This window comes from Gekko japonicus, unplaced genomic scaffold (genome assembly GCF_001447785.1).
Source record: "Gekko japonicus isolate JY-2015 unplaced genomic scaffold, Gekko_japonicus_V1.1 scaffold1287, whole genome shotgun sequence".
Lineage (NCBI taxonomy): Eukaryota > Metazoa > Chordata > Lepidosauria > Squamata > Gekkonidae > Gekko > Gekko japonicus.
Window position 1 is genome coordinate 147,339 of NW_015165862.1, and position 17,157 is coordinate 164,495.

Genomic DNA, 17,157 nt, shown 5'->3' on the forward strand with positions numbered 1-17,157 from the left:
GGAGGAGGGTTGCCGCTGGACTGCCCCCTCGCAATAAGAAGATCTGCCACAACAGGATAAGGGTGCCTGGTAGGCTTCTCACCTCCCCTTCGTATGTGGCCCTAGATTAGATTGGCTAATTGGAATTGTAAGCCGCTCAGAGCCCCTAGGGGGTGAGCGGGATAGAAGTCGAAGGTTAAATAAATTTAAAGAAAATTGGCTCCAGACAAGAGGGGGACGAGAGAGACAACCCTGTGCCCCGGGGTGCCAGGCCTCCTCCTCTCCTCCAGCTCTTTCCAAAACAGCGGCAGCTGAGCCAGACCGCAGCTGAGAGCAGCAGCTAGAGCCGCAGAGAGGAGGTGCAGCCCAGCCGGTGAGCCACGGGCAGGAGGCCTGGCCCCGGCATTGGTCCCAGGCCTTGCCGGAGAGGGGTGCCACCCAGCCTGCCGTTCCCCCCGGGCTGAGCTTGGACTGCCCTTTCCCCTTCCGTGCCCAAAGTCTGTGCCCAGAGTCTGGAGCAGGGCTGCACCTCGCCTCTTTCCAGGTTTGATGAAGCAGCAGCATTCAGGCAGCCGCTCCAGAAGTGCCCGTGGATGGGAACGTGTCCCCCTTCAGGGACTTTCCAAGTTCCCCCTTCGGTCCATCCGGTGCCCTTCCCTGGCTCCTGATCTACAAAGTGCCCCGGCTGTTTATGCCTGCTCAATTACCCAGAAATGCTGGCCTCCTTAAGGGTTTTGAGAGCAGTCACCAGTCCAGACGTTACAGCTAATCGGAAGGCTGATGGTGCTGAGAGACGCTCTAACAAGACAGCTTGGGCCTCATTTAGGCACTGTGAGATTGCAAAAATTTCCCCACCACAACAGCATCAGCTTTTCTTCATGGCACACTCAAGGTTCCCAACGTTTCCAGTGAAGACTGTCAGATCAGTAAAATCATTTTTGCAACAGTTACATATTCAAAACGATGCTGACAGCTCTCTATCCAAGCTGAAAAGAAGGGAGTGGATAACAACTCAGGCACAACAAGAGTGCCTGTGAGATGGTGGCGGGACCCTTGCCTTTGCCCTCTGCCAGGGGAAAACGGGGCAGAGTTTCTGCAGGCGAAGCCCATGGAAACCAGAACTTGCCCTGCGACTGCCCTCTCCGTCTCTGGCTGCCTCAACCTCCCCCCACTCCTGCAATGGGGCCTACCTATCAGGGCTGGAATAAAGAACATGTAGATGACAGACATGAATCTCAACAGACTACTGGCTCAGGCTTAACTTTTGTTTAACGTTCATTTCCTTACATTCTGTTTTCTTCCCCTTCGCTTGTCATGTTAAATTCCGTGTGTGTGTGTTGTGAGAGCGCACAGGAGTAGCAACCATAATTATTCCTGAAGTTGTGCCCCAAGTGTTGGTTCTCATGAGACTGACCTTGGTGAATCTTTGTGCCATGCTTAGGGTAGATAGGGCACCATATATCTGTCCATGTTGCCACAGAAACGCCAGGAGTAGGCGTGATGTGAGTGAATAGGGAATTTTATGCTTTTACCTGTGATTTCCCACGGTTTCCTTCAGTCCTAACAAAAGTTCTTGAGTCTACAGCAAGCATATCTTCAATAAAGCATTTCACTGCCACTAGTGTGTGTGGAGAGTGTTTTAGCTGGGGACCTGACAGATTGTTAGGACTCCCATAGATCTCTCCCCCCAGCCCCAACCAATAGCAGCATGAGGAACGGCGATGGAGATAGCGGGGTGAGTGCGAGTACCAGGTCTGAACCTGAGAACCTCACGCACGACCCTGAGGGGGAAAAAAGGATAGCAAGGTCTCCGGTGCTAGGCCTAAAAAGCACGTTCTCTTCCACCCTCCGAAGAGGCGTGACAGCCCCGATCGCTAGGATGACCCGACCTGGCTGGCAAGTATCCCGGGGTTCTGTGGGACCTGGGGGAAGGCTGAGCGCGAGAAGCCACGTGTCTCCTGCACCTTCCATGATGACCCAGAGGCCTGGGCAAAATGCGGGAGGAGTGGGAGGAGGAGCCAGCCACGCAGAGAGGCCACTCCAGTCTCCGAGCTGATGGGAAGGAGCTCCGGGGAGGCTTCCAGTGCCTGGTGAAGACTCTCCCTATGCTGGAGGAGGAGCTAATGGAGAAGGAGGAATTGGAAGAGTCCGAGGAGGAGAGCGAAGGCGAAGTCAAAAAGCCCCCGCCCCCACCTGGACGACCCAAGGCAGAGGGAGAGCAGCCCCACAACGCCTTGGAGGCCGCCTTTAGCGGCAGCCTGGGAAAGCTGGCATTCCTCGCGATCCAGGTGCAGAAGAGGCTGCGGGAGTGGGGCCATACCTTTGCCTTGGACGAGCAGCATGTGGTTTACATGGGCTTTCAGTTTAGAGAGCGAGCCCACTGGCTGGTTCATGGGGCTTTACAATGTCATGGCCCTGGAGCTACAAGATGTGGATGCCTTGATGCAGGCCCTGCAGCACCAATTCGAAGACCCACTGGAGCTGGAAAAGGCCCGTACCCATCTACAGGGCCTCCGTCAAGGAGCCTGGTCAGTGCAGGAACACTCTGATGTGTTCAAAGCCACCGCAGCCAAGCTGCAGGGCTGGCCAAAAGAGGTCCTGATTGAATTCTACCAGGCCGGCCTGAACACCATCATCTTGGGAAAGGCCCAAGGCAACCCCATAACCTTAGCAGGGTAGATCCAAGTGGCCTGCGAGGCAGAGAACTGGCACCACCTGGTAAAGCTATACCAGCATAAGGCACCTGAACAAGGGGGGGGCGCGCCCAGAAGATGACTCGGGGTAGGGGTTCGCTACCCGGTGGGGATTGTGAGCACCAGTTTAAGAAGGGGCTTTGCCTGCGCTGTGGGAAAGCCGAGCACTTTGCTGAAGAGTGTCACCGTCCTCGGATCGAGGAGAGGGAATGCCGCAAGGAGCAACGCGACAAGAAGCCGAAGGCGGTGGGGAAGAGACCAAAGTCACCAAAATCCTTGCAAGCAGCTGAGTATACCACATCAGAGGGAACTTCTTCCAGCAATGCTCAGGAGCCTCAGGTGCAGGGAAAAGGGCCGGACCTGCTGTGAAGAGCGCCAGCCAGCAGGTCCACAAAACTCCAGTGCAAGAACCAGTGAGAACCTGTTCCTCCCTCTTTTTTGTGACTGTGACTATCCTGAACCCCGAAGCGGGGACCCAAGTTAGAGTCAGGGCCCTTATAGACTCAGGGTGTTCTCGAGACTTGTTGGGCCCCACATTCGTCATAGGCTTGGGAGCAGGGGTGATGAGACTGAAAGACCCCGTAGTGTTCACCCAGATGGACAGCACTACCATGCAATCATGCCAATACCGCACTGTTAAATTACCCATGGGGGATTCAGGACACTGGGAGCAAAGATCCTTCATAGTACACCCCACCTCACAGTTCCCCACAGTACTAGGCAGCCCGTGGCTAGCAGCTCATGACCCTTATGTGCAGTAAAGCTTAGGAACTTTGACTTTCCTAAATCCCAGATGCAAGGAGGGCTTCTAATGTCCTGGCCCCACTGGTGGACCTCCTGATGGCACTGGTATTTCTGGCCACTGTGTGATACAGAGTGTTGGACTGGATGGGCCTTTGGCCTGATCCAACATGTTCTTATGTTTTTAAGGAGCATCAGTGGAACCCAGAATGGGGGGAGGAGCCGTGCCCGGCGCCTGAGAGAATTTGCCTGGCAAGGGAAGAACTGAATGCCATACCGCCAGAGTACAGAGACTTGGGCCGAGTGTTTGAAGAACGAGCGGCCAATGAGTTGCCCCCCACCACCACCGCAAAACAGAGTGCGCCATTGAAATATTGCTGGGGCACAAAATGCCTAAGGGAAAACTTTATGCCATGAGCCCGACTGAGAGGGAAGAATTACGGCGGTTCATAGACAAGAACTTAGAGCATCTCCTTTTGCGGCACCTGTGCTCTTTAGAAAAAAGAAGGATGGGGGGCTTAGACTGTGCATGGATTATAGAGGTCTGAACACAGTCTCCATGTCCAATGCATACCCCCTACCCTTGATTTGTTTATTTTATTTATAACCCGCCCTCTCCGCAAGCAGGCTCAGGGCAGCTCACATTGCCTGGCACAATGTGCCAAGATTCATATACCGTTAAAACGTTTAAAACTTAACATTTAACACTGCTAAAACATTTAAAACATGATTGAAGACCTACTAGCCGAAGCATCCAAGGGGAAAATCTTCACAAAATTGGACTTAAGAGATGCTTAGTTCCAGGCACGCATAAGAGAGAGGGATGAACACAAGACTGCGTTTAACACCCCTTTGGGTCAATCTGAATACCTGGTTATGCCTTTCGGGTTAGCAGGGGCCCCAGGGATGTTCATGAATCTAATCAACAAAGTGTTGCACAAGCACCTGTTCAAAGGGTTGGTTGTTTACTTAGATGACATGTTAGTGTATACAAAAGACATGGAAACACATGTGAAACTGGTGAGAGAGGTGCCCTTTACAACAACCAGCTCTATGCCAAGCTGTCAAAGTGTGAATTCCACAAATCCAGAATAGACTTCTTGGGCTACCGCATCACCCAACAGGGGTTGGGGGTGGATCCCCAAAAAGTGCAAGATGTGGTGGGGTGGGAGCCCCCATGCACGTGGAGGCAGTTACAATCATTTCTCGGGTTTGCCAGCTTTTACAGAGCCTTCATTTCCAATTTCGCACAAGTGACACTACCCCAACTGACTTATTAAAGACTAAAGAGATGGGGCCAGAAAGCAAGAAGGGGGGGAGTAAATTAAAGTGGAACCCCAAATGCCAGCAAGTGTTTGATCATCTAAAGCCTCTTTTTATCTCTGAGCCCATTCTTCACCATCCAGACAAAACAGAAGCATTTATTGTACAGGTGGATGCCTCGGACATGGCTATGGGAGGGGGGATCTTACAAAGGGGCCCTGATGGGAAGTTGTGTAGTAAGAATGGGAATATAAAGATTTTCATATATAGGTTTTTCCTTCTTGATTGTTCATATTCATATTTCTCTGGTTTTAATAGATTTATTCTTTAAGTAATATTTTATTAGGATGTTAGAAAGGCCTGTTATATAGAAGGCTTTCCTCTTGTAGGTCTGATATTGCTAGCAAGCAACATAATAGGTACAAAGTTCATGATTCTGTAGTTCTTAGGGCAAACCTTTCAATGTCTGGGTCAGATAAGATTTTAGTCTCGTATCAGTAATGATACTTTTGTTTGGGGAAGAACAAGCTTTAGCCAACATGTCAAGTAAATATGTGACGCTATTGCATAGGCACACCTTTCTTACATTTGACCAATAAGGAGATTTTCATGTAAATGTTGTTTATGTTTTTGTAACCAATTATGCCTTTTGATGTCATTTTAAGTATTTAACTTTATGTATTTCTTGAATCTGTTCAGAATATGCTCAAGAAGAAGATGAAGAAGAAAAAGAAGAAAGTTGTCAATTTTTGGTTAACTATTTGGTCTAATTGTTTTCCTATTAATTGAGGCATGTTTCCTGATTATGCTGAAAAGAAAGCAATCAATTTGATGGGTCCTTTGGCCTGTTTTCCATATTTCATTACAATAAAATACAAGAACTTCCTCCTCATTTGACTTCATTTTTGACATGGAATCTAATGTCTACAACAGTTGCACCCCCTCACTTACGTTTCCAATAAGTTCTTAGGGGTGGAGAGGAACTGGGCGGTGTGGGACAAGGAAGCGGCAGCTATAAAATTAGCGCTCACTACATGGAGACACTGGTTGGAGGGGGCAAGGGTTCCTTTCGAGGTCTGGACCGACCATAAAAATTTGGAAACCCTACCATCACCACCACCACCACCACCACCCCCGCCTCAGCGCCAAACAGCTATGGTGAGTGGAGTTCTTCCCAAAGTTTCAATTCACTTTGAAGCACCTCCATGGGAAGTCTAACTTCCTGGCAGATGCCTTGTCCCGCCTCCTGCAGCACACCAGCCAATGTGATGAAGCCATAGATACTATGTTTCCCCCTGCCTAGCTGGAGAGGGGGCAGTAACGATGCGGAGCCAGGCGAAAGCGGGGAGAGAGGCAGAGTCAGGCGAATGGACAGAGAGGCTGGAAGCTGCGCTTACTCCCGCAGATCTAGAGACTATCAAAAAGAAGGTTTCTTTGTGTCAGGAAGAGAATGGGTGTTGGTACAAAGGAGACAAGGTGCTTGTTCCGGAGTCCCTAAGGGGGGGAGTATTATCGATGGGGCATGACAGTAAACTGTCTGAGCCCTTTATTTAAAGACTTTGCATTTAATCCAAAGACAACTTTGGTGGCCTGGGATGAGGAGCGATATTTGTCAGACCTGTGTAACGAGCAAAAGAAGTTGCCGTGTCAGCTCCAACCCTTGGAAACCCGAGAGACCCTGGGCCGTGATTTCTATGGATTTTATCACGGATCTGCCTCCTAGCCAGGGCAAGACAGTGATATGGGCTGAAGTAGATTTGTTTTCTAAACAAGCCCACTTTGTGCCCTGCAAACAAATACCGATGGCTAAACAACTGGCTAAGATGTTCTTACAACACGTGGTAAGATTACATACGCTGCCCTGTAAGATAATTTTGGACTGGGGGTCACAGTTCATTGCTAAGTTTTGGAAAGAACTGATGAACCTGTTGGGAGTGGAACAAGGTCTCAGTAGCAGCCACCCTCCAGAGATGGATGGCCGAATGGAGCGCACTGATCAAGTGTTGGGGCAATTCCTTAGGTGTTACGTCAACAAGATGACTGGGTTCAATTGCTGCCATTTGCTGAGTACAGTTACAATAACTCTGTCCATAGCTCCATAGGGATATCCCCTTTCAAAGCAGTACATGGATATGAGGGGGGGAGGGCTTTGCCCATTGTGGACTTGAAAGAGCTTGTAAAAGGGGACGTGCAGCTTTGGTGGTCTACTGTAACTAGGAATTGGGACACCCTCCATAAGACTCTGAATAAAGCGAAAGAGGATTACAAGTGCTATGCTGACAAGACCAGGAGTCCTGAGTGAGACCTAGCTCCGGGGGACTCTGCATACCAAGCACCTCAGGGGGCTACAACCTGGGCGGAAGCTGAGATGGAAGTACATTGGTCCTTTTAGAGTAAAGCATGTTATCAATAAGGTGGCTGTTGAAGTAGAGCTCCCTAAATCTTTGCGCTCTGTGCACCCTGTTTTTCATTCCAGCTTGTGAAAGGAGGACCCTGGACCCTCGCCCTGGACTCGTCGTCCTCCAGCGCCGCCTCCTCTCCTGATCGACGGCAAACTCCACCAGGTGGTGGAGACCATCTTGGATACTAGATTGAGACGAGGCCAATTGTTCTACCTTGTGAAATGGAAGCATAATGGGCCCAAACAGAATGAGTGGGTTCTTGCTAAGCACGTGAGAGCTTCCCACCTCATTAAAGAGGTCCATCGCAGCCATCCCCACCAGCGTGGAGGTTGAGGGGGGCTGGGGGGGGGCAGTATGTCCTTAGGTTCTGTTTTCTTCCCCTTCGCTTGTCATGTTAAATTCCTGGTGTGTGTGTGTGTGTTGTGAAAGCGCATGGGAGTAGCAGCCATAGTTATTCCTGAAGTTGTGCCCCAAGTGTTGGTTTTCATGAGACTGACCCTGGTGAATCTTTGTGCCATGCTTAGGGTAGACAGGGCACCATATATCTGCCCATGTCGCCACAGAAATGCCAGGGGCAGGTGTGGCGTGAGTGAATGTGGAATTTTATGCTTTTACCTATAACCTGTGATTTCCTGCGGTTTTCTTCAGCCCTAACAAAAGTTCTTGAACCTACAGCAAGCATATCTTCAATAAGGCATTACGCTGCCACTAGTGTGTGAGTGGAGAGTGTTTTAGCTCAATGAATTTTCAATCTGGGGTTGGCCTTCTTGTGAGAAAGCGACAGAGGGAGCCAGATGGGATGACTCTCAGGTCTGACCGTATGGTTTTGCAATCAGCCGAACACCAAACAAACAAGCAGTTGGGAAACACCTTTTCAGTCAAGACCAATGCACGCATCACAAGACAGTGGACAAACGTTTGAGGTTCCTGGAATTCACAATGATGTTGGAAATTCAGCACAAAAAATAAGGGGAGGGGGGTCCAGGACACAATGGAGGAGCCCCAGCATCTTAAAAGGGGATAAAGATACGTTGCAGATTAAAACGGTTCTGGCTGCAGAGTTTACAAACACAAAGAGCTGCTGCCTGCAGAGTCCACATTGGTCCAAGAAGATTAGTCTTGTCTCCTCCAGGTCTCTCATGGCACCCGCAGCTCTCCAGGTCTCTCATGGCACCCACAACTGGGAGGTTCTAGGAACGGAACCCAAGACCTCTTCTGTGCACAACAGATGCTCCACCCCTGAGCCACATTTAAAGGGTTTCTGAAGGCTAATGGGACACGGAAACCACAGAAGTGTCACCCTCCTTGGGAGAACGTTAAGGTCCAGCTCTGAAACTCTGACGGGAATCCCCGGTGCTCCCGGACACCCCACTTGCAATTTAGGGGATGCTAATCAAGCCCCAAAGATCTCTATGGGGCTTAAGAGCAACTTATTTCCTCTAAATGTGGCCCCAATAATTTCTTTGGTGAAATCCTGCACAAACATGAACTAGGCTGATGGCTGTTGTAGGATTAACGCTGAACTGCAGGCGTTGGAAGGTCGGTAGTTCAGCAGTTCGAGACCCGAGTGTGCTGCGTGACGGAGTGAGCTCCCGTCTCTAGTTCCAGCTCCTGCCAACCTAGCAGTTCGAAAGCAAGAAATTGCAAGTAGATAAATAGGTACCACTTCGGTGGGAAGGGAACAGCGTTCTGTGTGCCTTGGTGTTTAGTCATGCCGGCCACATGACCACGGAAACGTCTTCGGACAGCGCTGGCTCTTCGGCTTTGAAACGGAGATGAGCACCGCAACCCTAGAGTCGTATTTGACTGGCTTTCGAGCAAGGGAACCTTTACCTTACAAGAACCTACTGAGGTGGGGAATGAACCTGTGGAGGTGGAAAATCCATAGTTTCCCACATTTCAAATACTGGTAAATTATGGAAATTCACCCAATTTCATGTTTATGCTGGAAGGGGGAAATCTCATGCTCTCTGTTGGGTTTATTAGAAACAAAAGTCCTGCTGGATCTTCTTTGGCTCAGGAATTGTCTCAAGAAACTCCAGGCGCCTCAGATCTAGCTGGCTGAACAGAGAAGCTGCCCAGGTCTTGCCCACCAATGACCACCCAACGGTTCACCAAACAGCCAGCAGAGTGCACACGCTCCACCAGCAGCATACATGGCCCTGATTCACACATTATGTTTCCAAGAGTGCACTGAACAAACACAGGTGTATGAAACAACCCTGTCAAGCTCAAGAGTACAGCAGCTCTTGGTTACTTACAGATTCCCCAGGGAGACCGCGGGGCCCGACTTCTCCATCATCGCCCTGGTTGAGGGAAAGAGAGAGAAGGGTTAAGGACAGGCCCTGCTGCAGCCGCATCACAGGCGCTTCACACTTTGTTAAATAACAACTGCACAGAAAAGCAGCACCCTGGGAGTAACAAAAGGGCAGCCCTGCCTAAGGAAGCCCTCCTCACGGGAGGTCAGAGACGTCAGCAGCCACGCCTCCATGATTCGTGTCAACCTTTATAAAGACAGATCGGCTTATGGAGGGGGGGGGATGTCATGGAGATCATTTTGACACATGAAGGTCAGTAAATAGTGGATCAAGTAACTGGCTGGAAGGGGCAAAGAGGATAGCCCAGGAGGAGCATTCACTGTCGGGTTTTCCGCTCCTTTCTCAGGACACCCCGGAGCATTTGTTCAAAGACCGAGGGGTGACTTCATGCCGCAGCGAAGACTGATCTGTGATGGCCCCATTTTTGCACGCAGGACACATCATTTAGTGCTGCAGGGAGGAAGAGGCACATTTGAACTGGCCCAAATTACGTTCCTTTAATCAAAAAAGAACAGACTTACCCTCTCCCCATCTTCACCGGGGGCCCCTGGGGGACCTGAAGGACCGGGTTCACCCTGAAAAAATTAAACGTACATTCAGCCATATTGCTGACACCCCAGATTAAGCATGTTTGTGGGCCACGGGGTTCTCAGACATGGGACCACACCAACCACACTGCCCAAAGCCAGAGCAGTCCAGGGCTCCCACAGGGGTCCACAACTTGCGGGGAGGGCGGAATGTACATTTAAAAAACAAAAATAAAACCATCGTGGATGGAGCAAAGCAAGGGGTGAAACCTCTGTGCTCCATTCTGGCCCCCGTGAACGTGCTCCAACCCCCCCTCCAAATCTGACCCATTAAAAAAATGTGACGTGTTTGGCCCTGAGCAAAAGAAGACCCCTTGGGTGCCGGCTGTCCTGCTCCTGCCCCTCCCTCTCTCAGGGCCCCCCAGAAACACCAGCGGCTCCAAGGCTGCCTTCTGGGCACCCAGGCCCTCCTGGGGAGCCTGTCAGCGGAGGACTCACGCGTGGCAGACGGGGGTGCCCAGAAGCCACCCACTACGATGGCTGCTCCGCGGTGGTGCCCCCACTCATTCCAGGGGGAGCTCTCAGGGGGTTAGGAGGAGCAGAGGCATTAAAGGCATCATGCCCCATGCACAAAAACCAAGTGTGTACCCTGTGATGTGCCCCAGAAGTCCTCTGCGACAGGCAGGGATTCTTTGTCAGATGGGTCAGTGTGGAAAATGCAGCTTAAAACCCAGCTGCCCTCAGCCAGCAAGAGAAAAATCCTGACCTTCAACACCCCCCCCCCACATGATGGACCAGTTCTAGCTCTGGTCTGGCTGAATGGCGGGGTGGCTGCCTTCCGGGCCCTTGTCCCTCAGACGGGAGCGTGGAGAGGATGCAGCTGGCTTATTTGCTTTATTTGTACCCCACCTTCCCCCGTCCCCCACAGTGGGGACCCAAAGTGGCTTTCAACACTTCCCCCTTCTGCATTTTATTCTCACAACAACAACAACAACAACTCTGTGAGGTAGGCTAGGTTGAGAGTGGGTGACTGGCCCGAAGTCACCCAGCCGGGGATCCCAGTCCAGCACTCTGACCGCTGCTCCCCCCCACGGGGGCGGATGGGGCTGCAGCAGGCGCAGAACTGCAGCCAACGAGGCAGGGTCTGAAAGACCACGTGACACAAAACGGGGGGAGAAGAGAGGAGAAGCAGAAGCAGGCAAAGAACTTTTAAAAGCAGCCCTGGAGGGGGAAGAAGGAAACTGGTCCCGGGCAAAACATGTCTACCGGACTCACCAGGACCACTCTGAGACCAACACAGCAGAACAAACTGAGGGCTTACCCGATGCCCCTTTTCCCCGGGCAGTCCAGCCAGGCCATCGAAACCTCGGTCCCCCTAGGAGAAGAGAGCCAGGGTCAGTCCAGGGTCCTCCAGGCTTATTCAGAGCTCTGGTTCGGCACTGCGGGAGGGGGCGCTGGACACCCCAGCGGGCTTTCCTCACTGCTTGGCGCTCGGGGGTGCCGGCATCGGGAGTCCCAATGTCCCCTCTGTCCCCCCCCCACTGAGCGGAGCAGTTCACATCCTGAGCAGAGCAGAAGGGCTGTAATCTCAAAGTGGGGGCCCTGGGCAGAGGCTGCTGCTGAGCGGGGCTTCCCAGCTTGGAGGAGACACGGAGACTCAGGGGCGGCTCAGAGCCCCCGAGCCCCCCCAAACCTCTTCTGAAAGGGATAAAATTTGTCCTCCAGAGCGCTATAGCTCTTCCCATTTCCACGTGGACACTTCGAGATCCTGCTTCATGACCAGTGCCTCCAGGTCAGCTATCTCCTGCCACTCAGCACCGCTCTCCACCCTCTGTCAACCCTCCCCTCAAGACACCTCATGATAAAAATCCCCATTCAATGGAAACATACAAACAGGTTCATAAAACCGAGCTCTTAAAAGCAAGTCAAATATACGAGGATTAGGAAAAAACCTAAGCAGATAAAAACACCATCCTGCCCCCCACACACACACACTACAAAAGTAAAGTCACGGCAATATGTGAGCAGAAAACCCCTCTCTCCTGGAAGGCCCAGGGGGTTTCACAAGGACGTCTCTGCCATTCCTGGAACACTGTCATTGATGAGCAGCGGCCGCCCCGGCCAGACCACGAGGGAGCCACCAGCACCGCTCCCTGCATGCTCCCGGGACCCCTACCCTGAGGGCTGGCCCGGCCTTCTGGGGCTGCTGCAGCAGGCGCTCGACTCACCGTGGGCATTGCTGGGAGGCCACGGACCTGAAAACGGAGCCTCTCTCCTTGACTGAGGCCCAAAGGCTGCAGCGAGGGCCCGGAAGCCAGTCTTGGGCCAGCGTGGCACCTTCCCACTCTTTTGGCGCTTGTCAACACGTCTATGGTGTCGAAAGCCATTCTTGGCAAGGTAACAGCCAACTGTATACGGACTCGCAGCAAGGTGAGAGCCTCGGGGCTGGGGCAAACTTGGATGTTGCATGGCCACCCCCAAATCAAGTGGCCCTGTGCCCAAAGGCCCCCCCCTCCCCTGCCATAGGCCACCAAGACGTGTGATGCCAAGACACTCTGCAGGCGGAAGTAACACATGGCTGGCCATCTGCCCACCCCTCCTCCATAGCATGCTGCAGGCGGCAGGAAGATGCCTTTCATGATGACGTCACAGCACAGAGCTTGACTCAGGGCTGCTAGTTTTGGCTCCACATTCTTGGTCACCTGCACTTCCTTGGTCATTATCATTCAAATGGCCAAGGAACTCGGAGAAGCAATTTAAGCACCCTTTCAGGAGTCCTGAGCTGATGAATGCCAATTTCCCTTGCACAGCTTCCTCCAAAGAAATCAGTTCCTCTCTCTCCCCCGCCCTTCCCCCCCCCCCCCACTCATGTCCCGTCCTTTGGGGACAAGGGAGCCACAGCTTATGGGGACAAATGATTTGCAGCCTCTTTTCTCTGTTACAGAGCCACCCCCCCCAATCTATTTCCACTTTAAGTACCTACAGAATCAAGCACTTAAACCTCCGAATAATATACAGGACTCTGGGGCCAATTTCCCCTGCATTCAAAGTCCCTGTTAATGGCTTCTGTCTCCTTTGAGCCAGCTCCAAAGGGAGGGATGGATGGATGGATGGATGGATGGAGGGAGGGAGGGAGGGAGGGAGGGGCAAGAAGGAGAGAGAAGACGAAGGGACTTCTTTCCCAATGGATATGTCTCGCTTAGGGGGCTCTGTTTCCGTGGCTGAGTTTCACTCCACGTGAGCAGCATGTCTGCATGAACAGATGCGGCTGCTATGCGAAACAAAGGAAAACAATCTGCCCGTAGATTTCGAAGGAACTACCTTTGGCCCCGTCTGCCCTGGCATTCCTCTTGCCCCATCACTGCCAGCACGTCCCTGAGAAGACAAGAAGGAAATGAAGTTACAACATCTGACTGAGGCCAGAAAGAGCCACCTGCCTCGGGGCTTTGGGTCATTGCCAAATGATCGCATGGCCAGGGCCTTGATCTGGACGGGCTGTTTCTCCTTCCTGGCCTATGCGGAACATGCCTCACGGCGGACGGGCTGGCAGGAGTCCCCGCCCGGACGCAGGAGATCTCTCTCTGAGCACTCCTGCAGCAGCGCAGCCATCAGACGTCTCTCTCTGTCCCCGGGGCCTGGGGCATGATGACCACACGTGACTAGCAGCCGCACCCTTTTGCACACGGGGCTTCCTGGACAGAGGCTGAGAATATGGGGGTGGGGGGTAGGGCTCCTGTGGACCCAGCTCTGTTTCCTGTCCCAAGCTACTGTTCAGTGAACGGGTCACCCTCATGCCCCCCTGTGCCAAAGGCGGCCTGATTCCACGTACCCGGCGTCCTGGTTTCCCGGATGGGCCTGGGGGGCCTTGCACACCTCGTGGACCCTAAAATAGACAAAAGAGACTGAAAAGGGCAACCGCAGAAGCCAAGGCCATTGATTCAACGTCTCCTGCAGGGCAGCTACAGATCCCGCCTTGACTCTCAAAAGTTGATCCCCCGGAAATCTGGTGGTCTCTCAGGTGCTCTGGGACTCAAACTGAGCTGTCTTGCCACAGACCCTCTGAAGCCGGTCCGGCCTCCTTTCCTTCCACCTGCCTCTGCCGGGGCCCAGCGATTTCTGCCATATCTCTGCACTGGCACAGCTGCGTCATTCGATGACTCTTAGTGCAAAGATACAACAGAGTCTGCCGATACTGTCTCTGCGTGAGTCAGCACTCTGAATTTGCAGCCGTTGAATCAGAAGGCATGCCTCAGTTCAGAATTTCAACTATTGGGAGAATCAGCATGAAGTAAAAAACTAAACAAAAAAAAAATCCCTTCAACTTGCAGCAAACTTGCAGCCAGCCGCCAGCCATGGAGGGGGACAGCGAGGCTTCCTCTAGTGACTGAGAGAGGCCGGCCTCTGGAGGGCCCTGGGCTTCCAACTGACACAGAAAAAATGCCCCGCCCTTCTGCAGGGGCCTAATGCCTGTAAAATGCTATGCTGAAGCTTCTCGTGGGCATGGAGGGAACTCTGGAACCAGCCCCCTCTTAAGCTGTTAGGCAACCCCACCCCTGGAAGCCCTGTGCCCGCTCCTTGCTAGGAAGTGTGCTGCGGGCTCATGGTCGTGTTCCCAGGTATGCGTGTTAATCTAAAGTATTCTCGTGCAGCTTCATAACCTCTGTAACATTCGGCAGCCAGTCAGAAAAAGCAGAAGACCGCCCCCCTCCCCCCCGTCCAAAGCTGAACCTTCTGGTGCACCTTTGAAATCCTGGCACAGGGTGGTGGCTGCAGCCACAGAATGACTGCCACAGCTCACTTTCAATCAGTGGCCTCGCTGGGCAGAAGCCCCACCCATTCTCTAAAAACATTTGGCGGGCACCTGGAAAGGGGCCAGAGGGCGATATCTCGGGGACCCCTGTCCTGGGCTGCTCAGCAGGAGTCCAGTGGGCACTGCGAGGACATCCATTCCAGCAGGAGCTCCCCTGCATCGAAGCCCACCTTCTCCGGATGCGAGGATGCCTGGTCCAGGTTGGCTGGCTGGCCGGCCCCCACGGGACTCATCCTGGCCCACAGGGCACCTGTCGCCCTCTGGCAGCCTGTTGCCAGGGGAAATGGGCGTGGGCAGGGAAGCCATCCTCCAGGGAAGAGTGTCCACGCTGATGGACCTTATGGGTCTTCTCCTGGAGCTGAGTAGCTCTGATAAACGGCCAAGCCCCCCCCCCCCAGGTTCCAATGCACGGGAAACAGGTAGAAGGGGTGGAGATGCTTCTTACGTACCTGAGGCCCCATGTCTCCTGGGTCACCCTTGATTCCTCCGCTGCCCGGAGATCCCTGTGGGGCAAAGAAGGCCCTGTGTCGATTTTACTGCTTACAGAAAGGAAAGGAAAGACTCCTTATGGCCCAACAGGGCCTGGAAGCCGCGACGGCAACAAGGCTGCCCCAATGGCCAGTCAACATTTTGCTGCTCACAGCTTATCCTCCAGTAAGGTGCCCTATCTATTTGTTTTTGTTTTAATCTAAGCTTTTCAAACTACTCTAGATGCTTTTAAGGCCTACTGAATATGGGGGTGGGGGGGTTGCGAGGGATCAGCCGCACCCCCTCACCTCGGAACTCCCTGCCCCCATCAGCCAGGCCAGGGTTTGCTGTCCCTGGATGCTTGCGAAGCCCTTCCTTTCCCCGGGGGCCTCTGCATGCATCTGAGCGCCAGGGGTTTGCTGATTTGGTAAATATGTCAGCCTTTGTTATTACTGCTGCAGAGTTTTTAATGTTTAAATGGGGATGGTCATTGCTCTAATCTTTTTTTAGTTTTAAATTATTTGTTTACTGCTGAGAGGGGGGGTTGCTGATCTTATATGGACTTTTGGTAGTCTGTAGCAGTTGGCAGGGGTTTTTTCGTACTTTAATTTTTTAATGCCAGTACTAAATAAGTGGATAAGACAGAAATTAAGTAACTAATTATTAATTAGCAACAGGCCAAAGTTGCCCTTTCAAAATAGTCATTGGTTTTGGGTCCCCCCTCAGTCAATTCCCTGACGATTTCCTTTGGCTTAAACGGAAACCTCTGAAATCTACATTAAGGCCTTTGGAAGGAGGCAAAGCATGATGGGAAATTTATTCTTTACTGCGATATCATTAATCTTCAGAGTCTGGCAAAATATGCACCCTCTGCTTAAAAAGTTTTTAAAATCTTATTTTAAAATACAAGAATCCCAAGAAAACACATATTGTAGCATTAAACATGCTTTAACCAGATTCTGTGCTTCTTACAAGCCCGGCTCCCAGAACTCGTCCTCCTCCGGATGTGCTCATGTCAGTCGCTGCATCCCAGTGGCAGTTTCCCCTCCCTAAAGTGCCAGACTAAAGAGGAAGTCTGTGACCTCCGTTCCCTGGCAAAATATGCACCCTCTGCTTAAAAGTTTTTAAAATCTTATTTTAAAGTACAGGAATCCCAAGAGAACACATATTGTAGCATTAAACGGGCTTTAACCAGATTCTGTAATTCTTACAAGCCCAGCTCCCAGAACTCCGGTCCTCCTCCGGATGTGCTCACGTCAGTCACTGCATCCCAGTGGCAGTTCCCCCTCCCTAAAGAGCCGGACTAAAGAGGAAGTCTGTGGCCTCCGTCCCCTCGTGGGCCCGGGCCTCTTACTTACCATGGGGCCTGGCCTTCCCGTGAGGCCCATTGGGCCGGCTGGTCCTCTCAACGCCAGCTGCAAGAAAAGAAAGGGAGAGATAATTCGGCTCCACGGCGGCGTTCCAGGGTGGAAGGCAACGTCTGCGACGCCCAGCAAGCGGGAGCCGCGTTCGTTCCTCAAACTGGGGTCCCAGGAGTTCTGGCGGCCCAATGTGTGTCCTCTCAACGCCAGCTGCAAGAAAAGAGAGGGAGAGATAATTCGGCTCCATGGCGGTGTCCCAGGGTGGAAGGCAACGTCTGCGATGCCCAGCAAGTGAGAGCCGCGTTCGTTCCTCCAACTGGGGTCCCAGGAGTTATGGCGGCCCAACACTGTGCCTTCTAAGGACTCAGGCCGAGGCGCTTTGGGTGTGCTTTTTGTTTGTTTGCAGAGCCCACGGCTCATAAGGGCCCTTTCAGGCAACCTACTGCACAGCCAGATGCACATCACCTGAGCCCAGTGGGTAACGGCCGAGGCGCTTTGGGTGTGCTTTTTGTGTGTTTGCGGAGCCCACGGCTCACAAGGGCCCTGCTTTCAGGCCACCCACTGCACAGCCAGATGCACATCCTCTGAGCCCAGT

General features: G+C 52.4%; 1 protein-coding gene across 1 annotated transcript in view; it reads right to left on the minus strand.

The window, feature by feature from the left end:
• LOC107110446 (collagen alpha-1(V) chain) overlaps nucleotides 1-17,157 on the minus strand; it is a 291,309-nt gene that overhangs the window by 115,677 nt on the left and 158,475 nt on the right. The window contains exons 13-19 of the mRNA XM_015411231.1: nucleotides 16,560-16,616; nucleotides 15,183-15,236; nucleotides 13,753-13,806; nucleotides 13,245-13,298; nucleotides 11,245-11,298; nucleotides 9,918-9,971; nucleotides 9,340-9,384 (exon numbers count right to left, since the gene is read on the minus strand). Of these exons, the coding sequence (XP_015266717.1) occupies nucleotides 9,340-9,384; nucleotides 9,918-9,971; nucleotides 11,245-11,298; nucleotides 13,245-13,298; nucleotides 13,753-13,806; nucleotides 15,183-15,236; nucleotides 16,560-16,616 (372 nt within the window). The remainder of the gene's footprint in view (nucleotides 1-9,339; nucleotides 9,385-9,917; nucleotides 9,972-11,244; nucleotides 11,299-13,244; nucleotides 13,299-13,752; nucleotides 13,807-15,182; nucleotides 15,237-16,559; nucleotides 16,617-17,157) is intronic.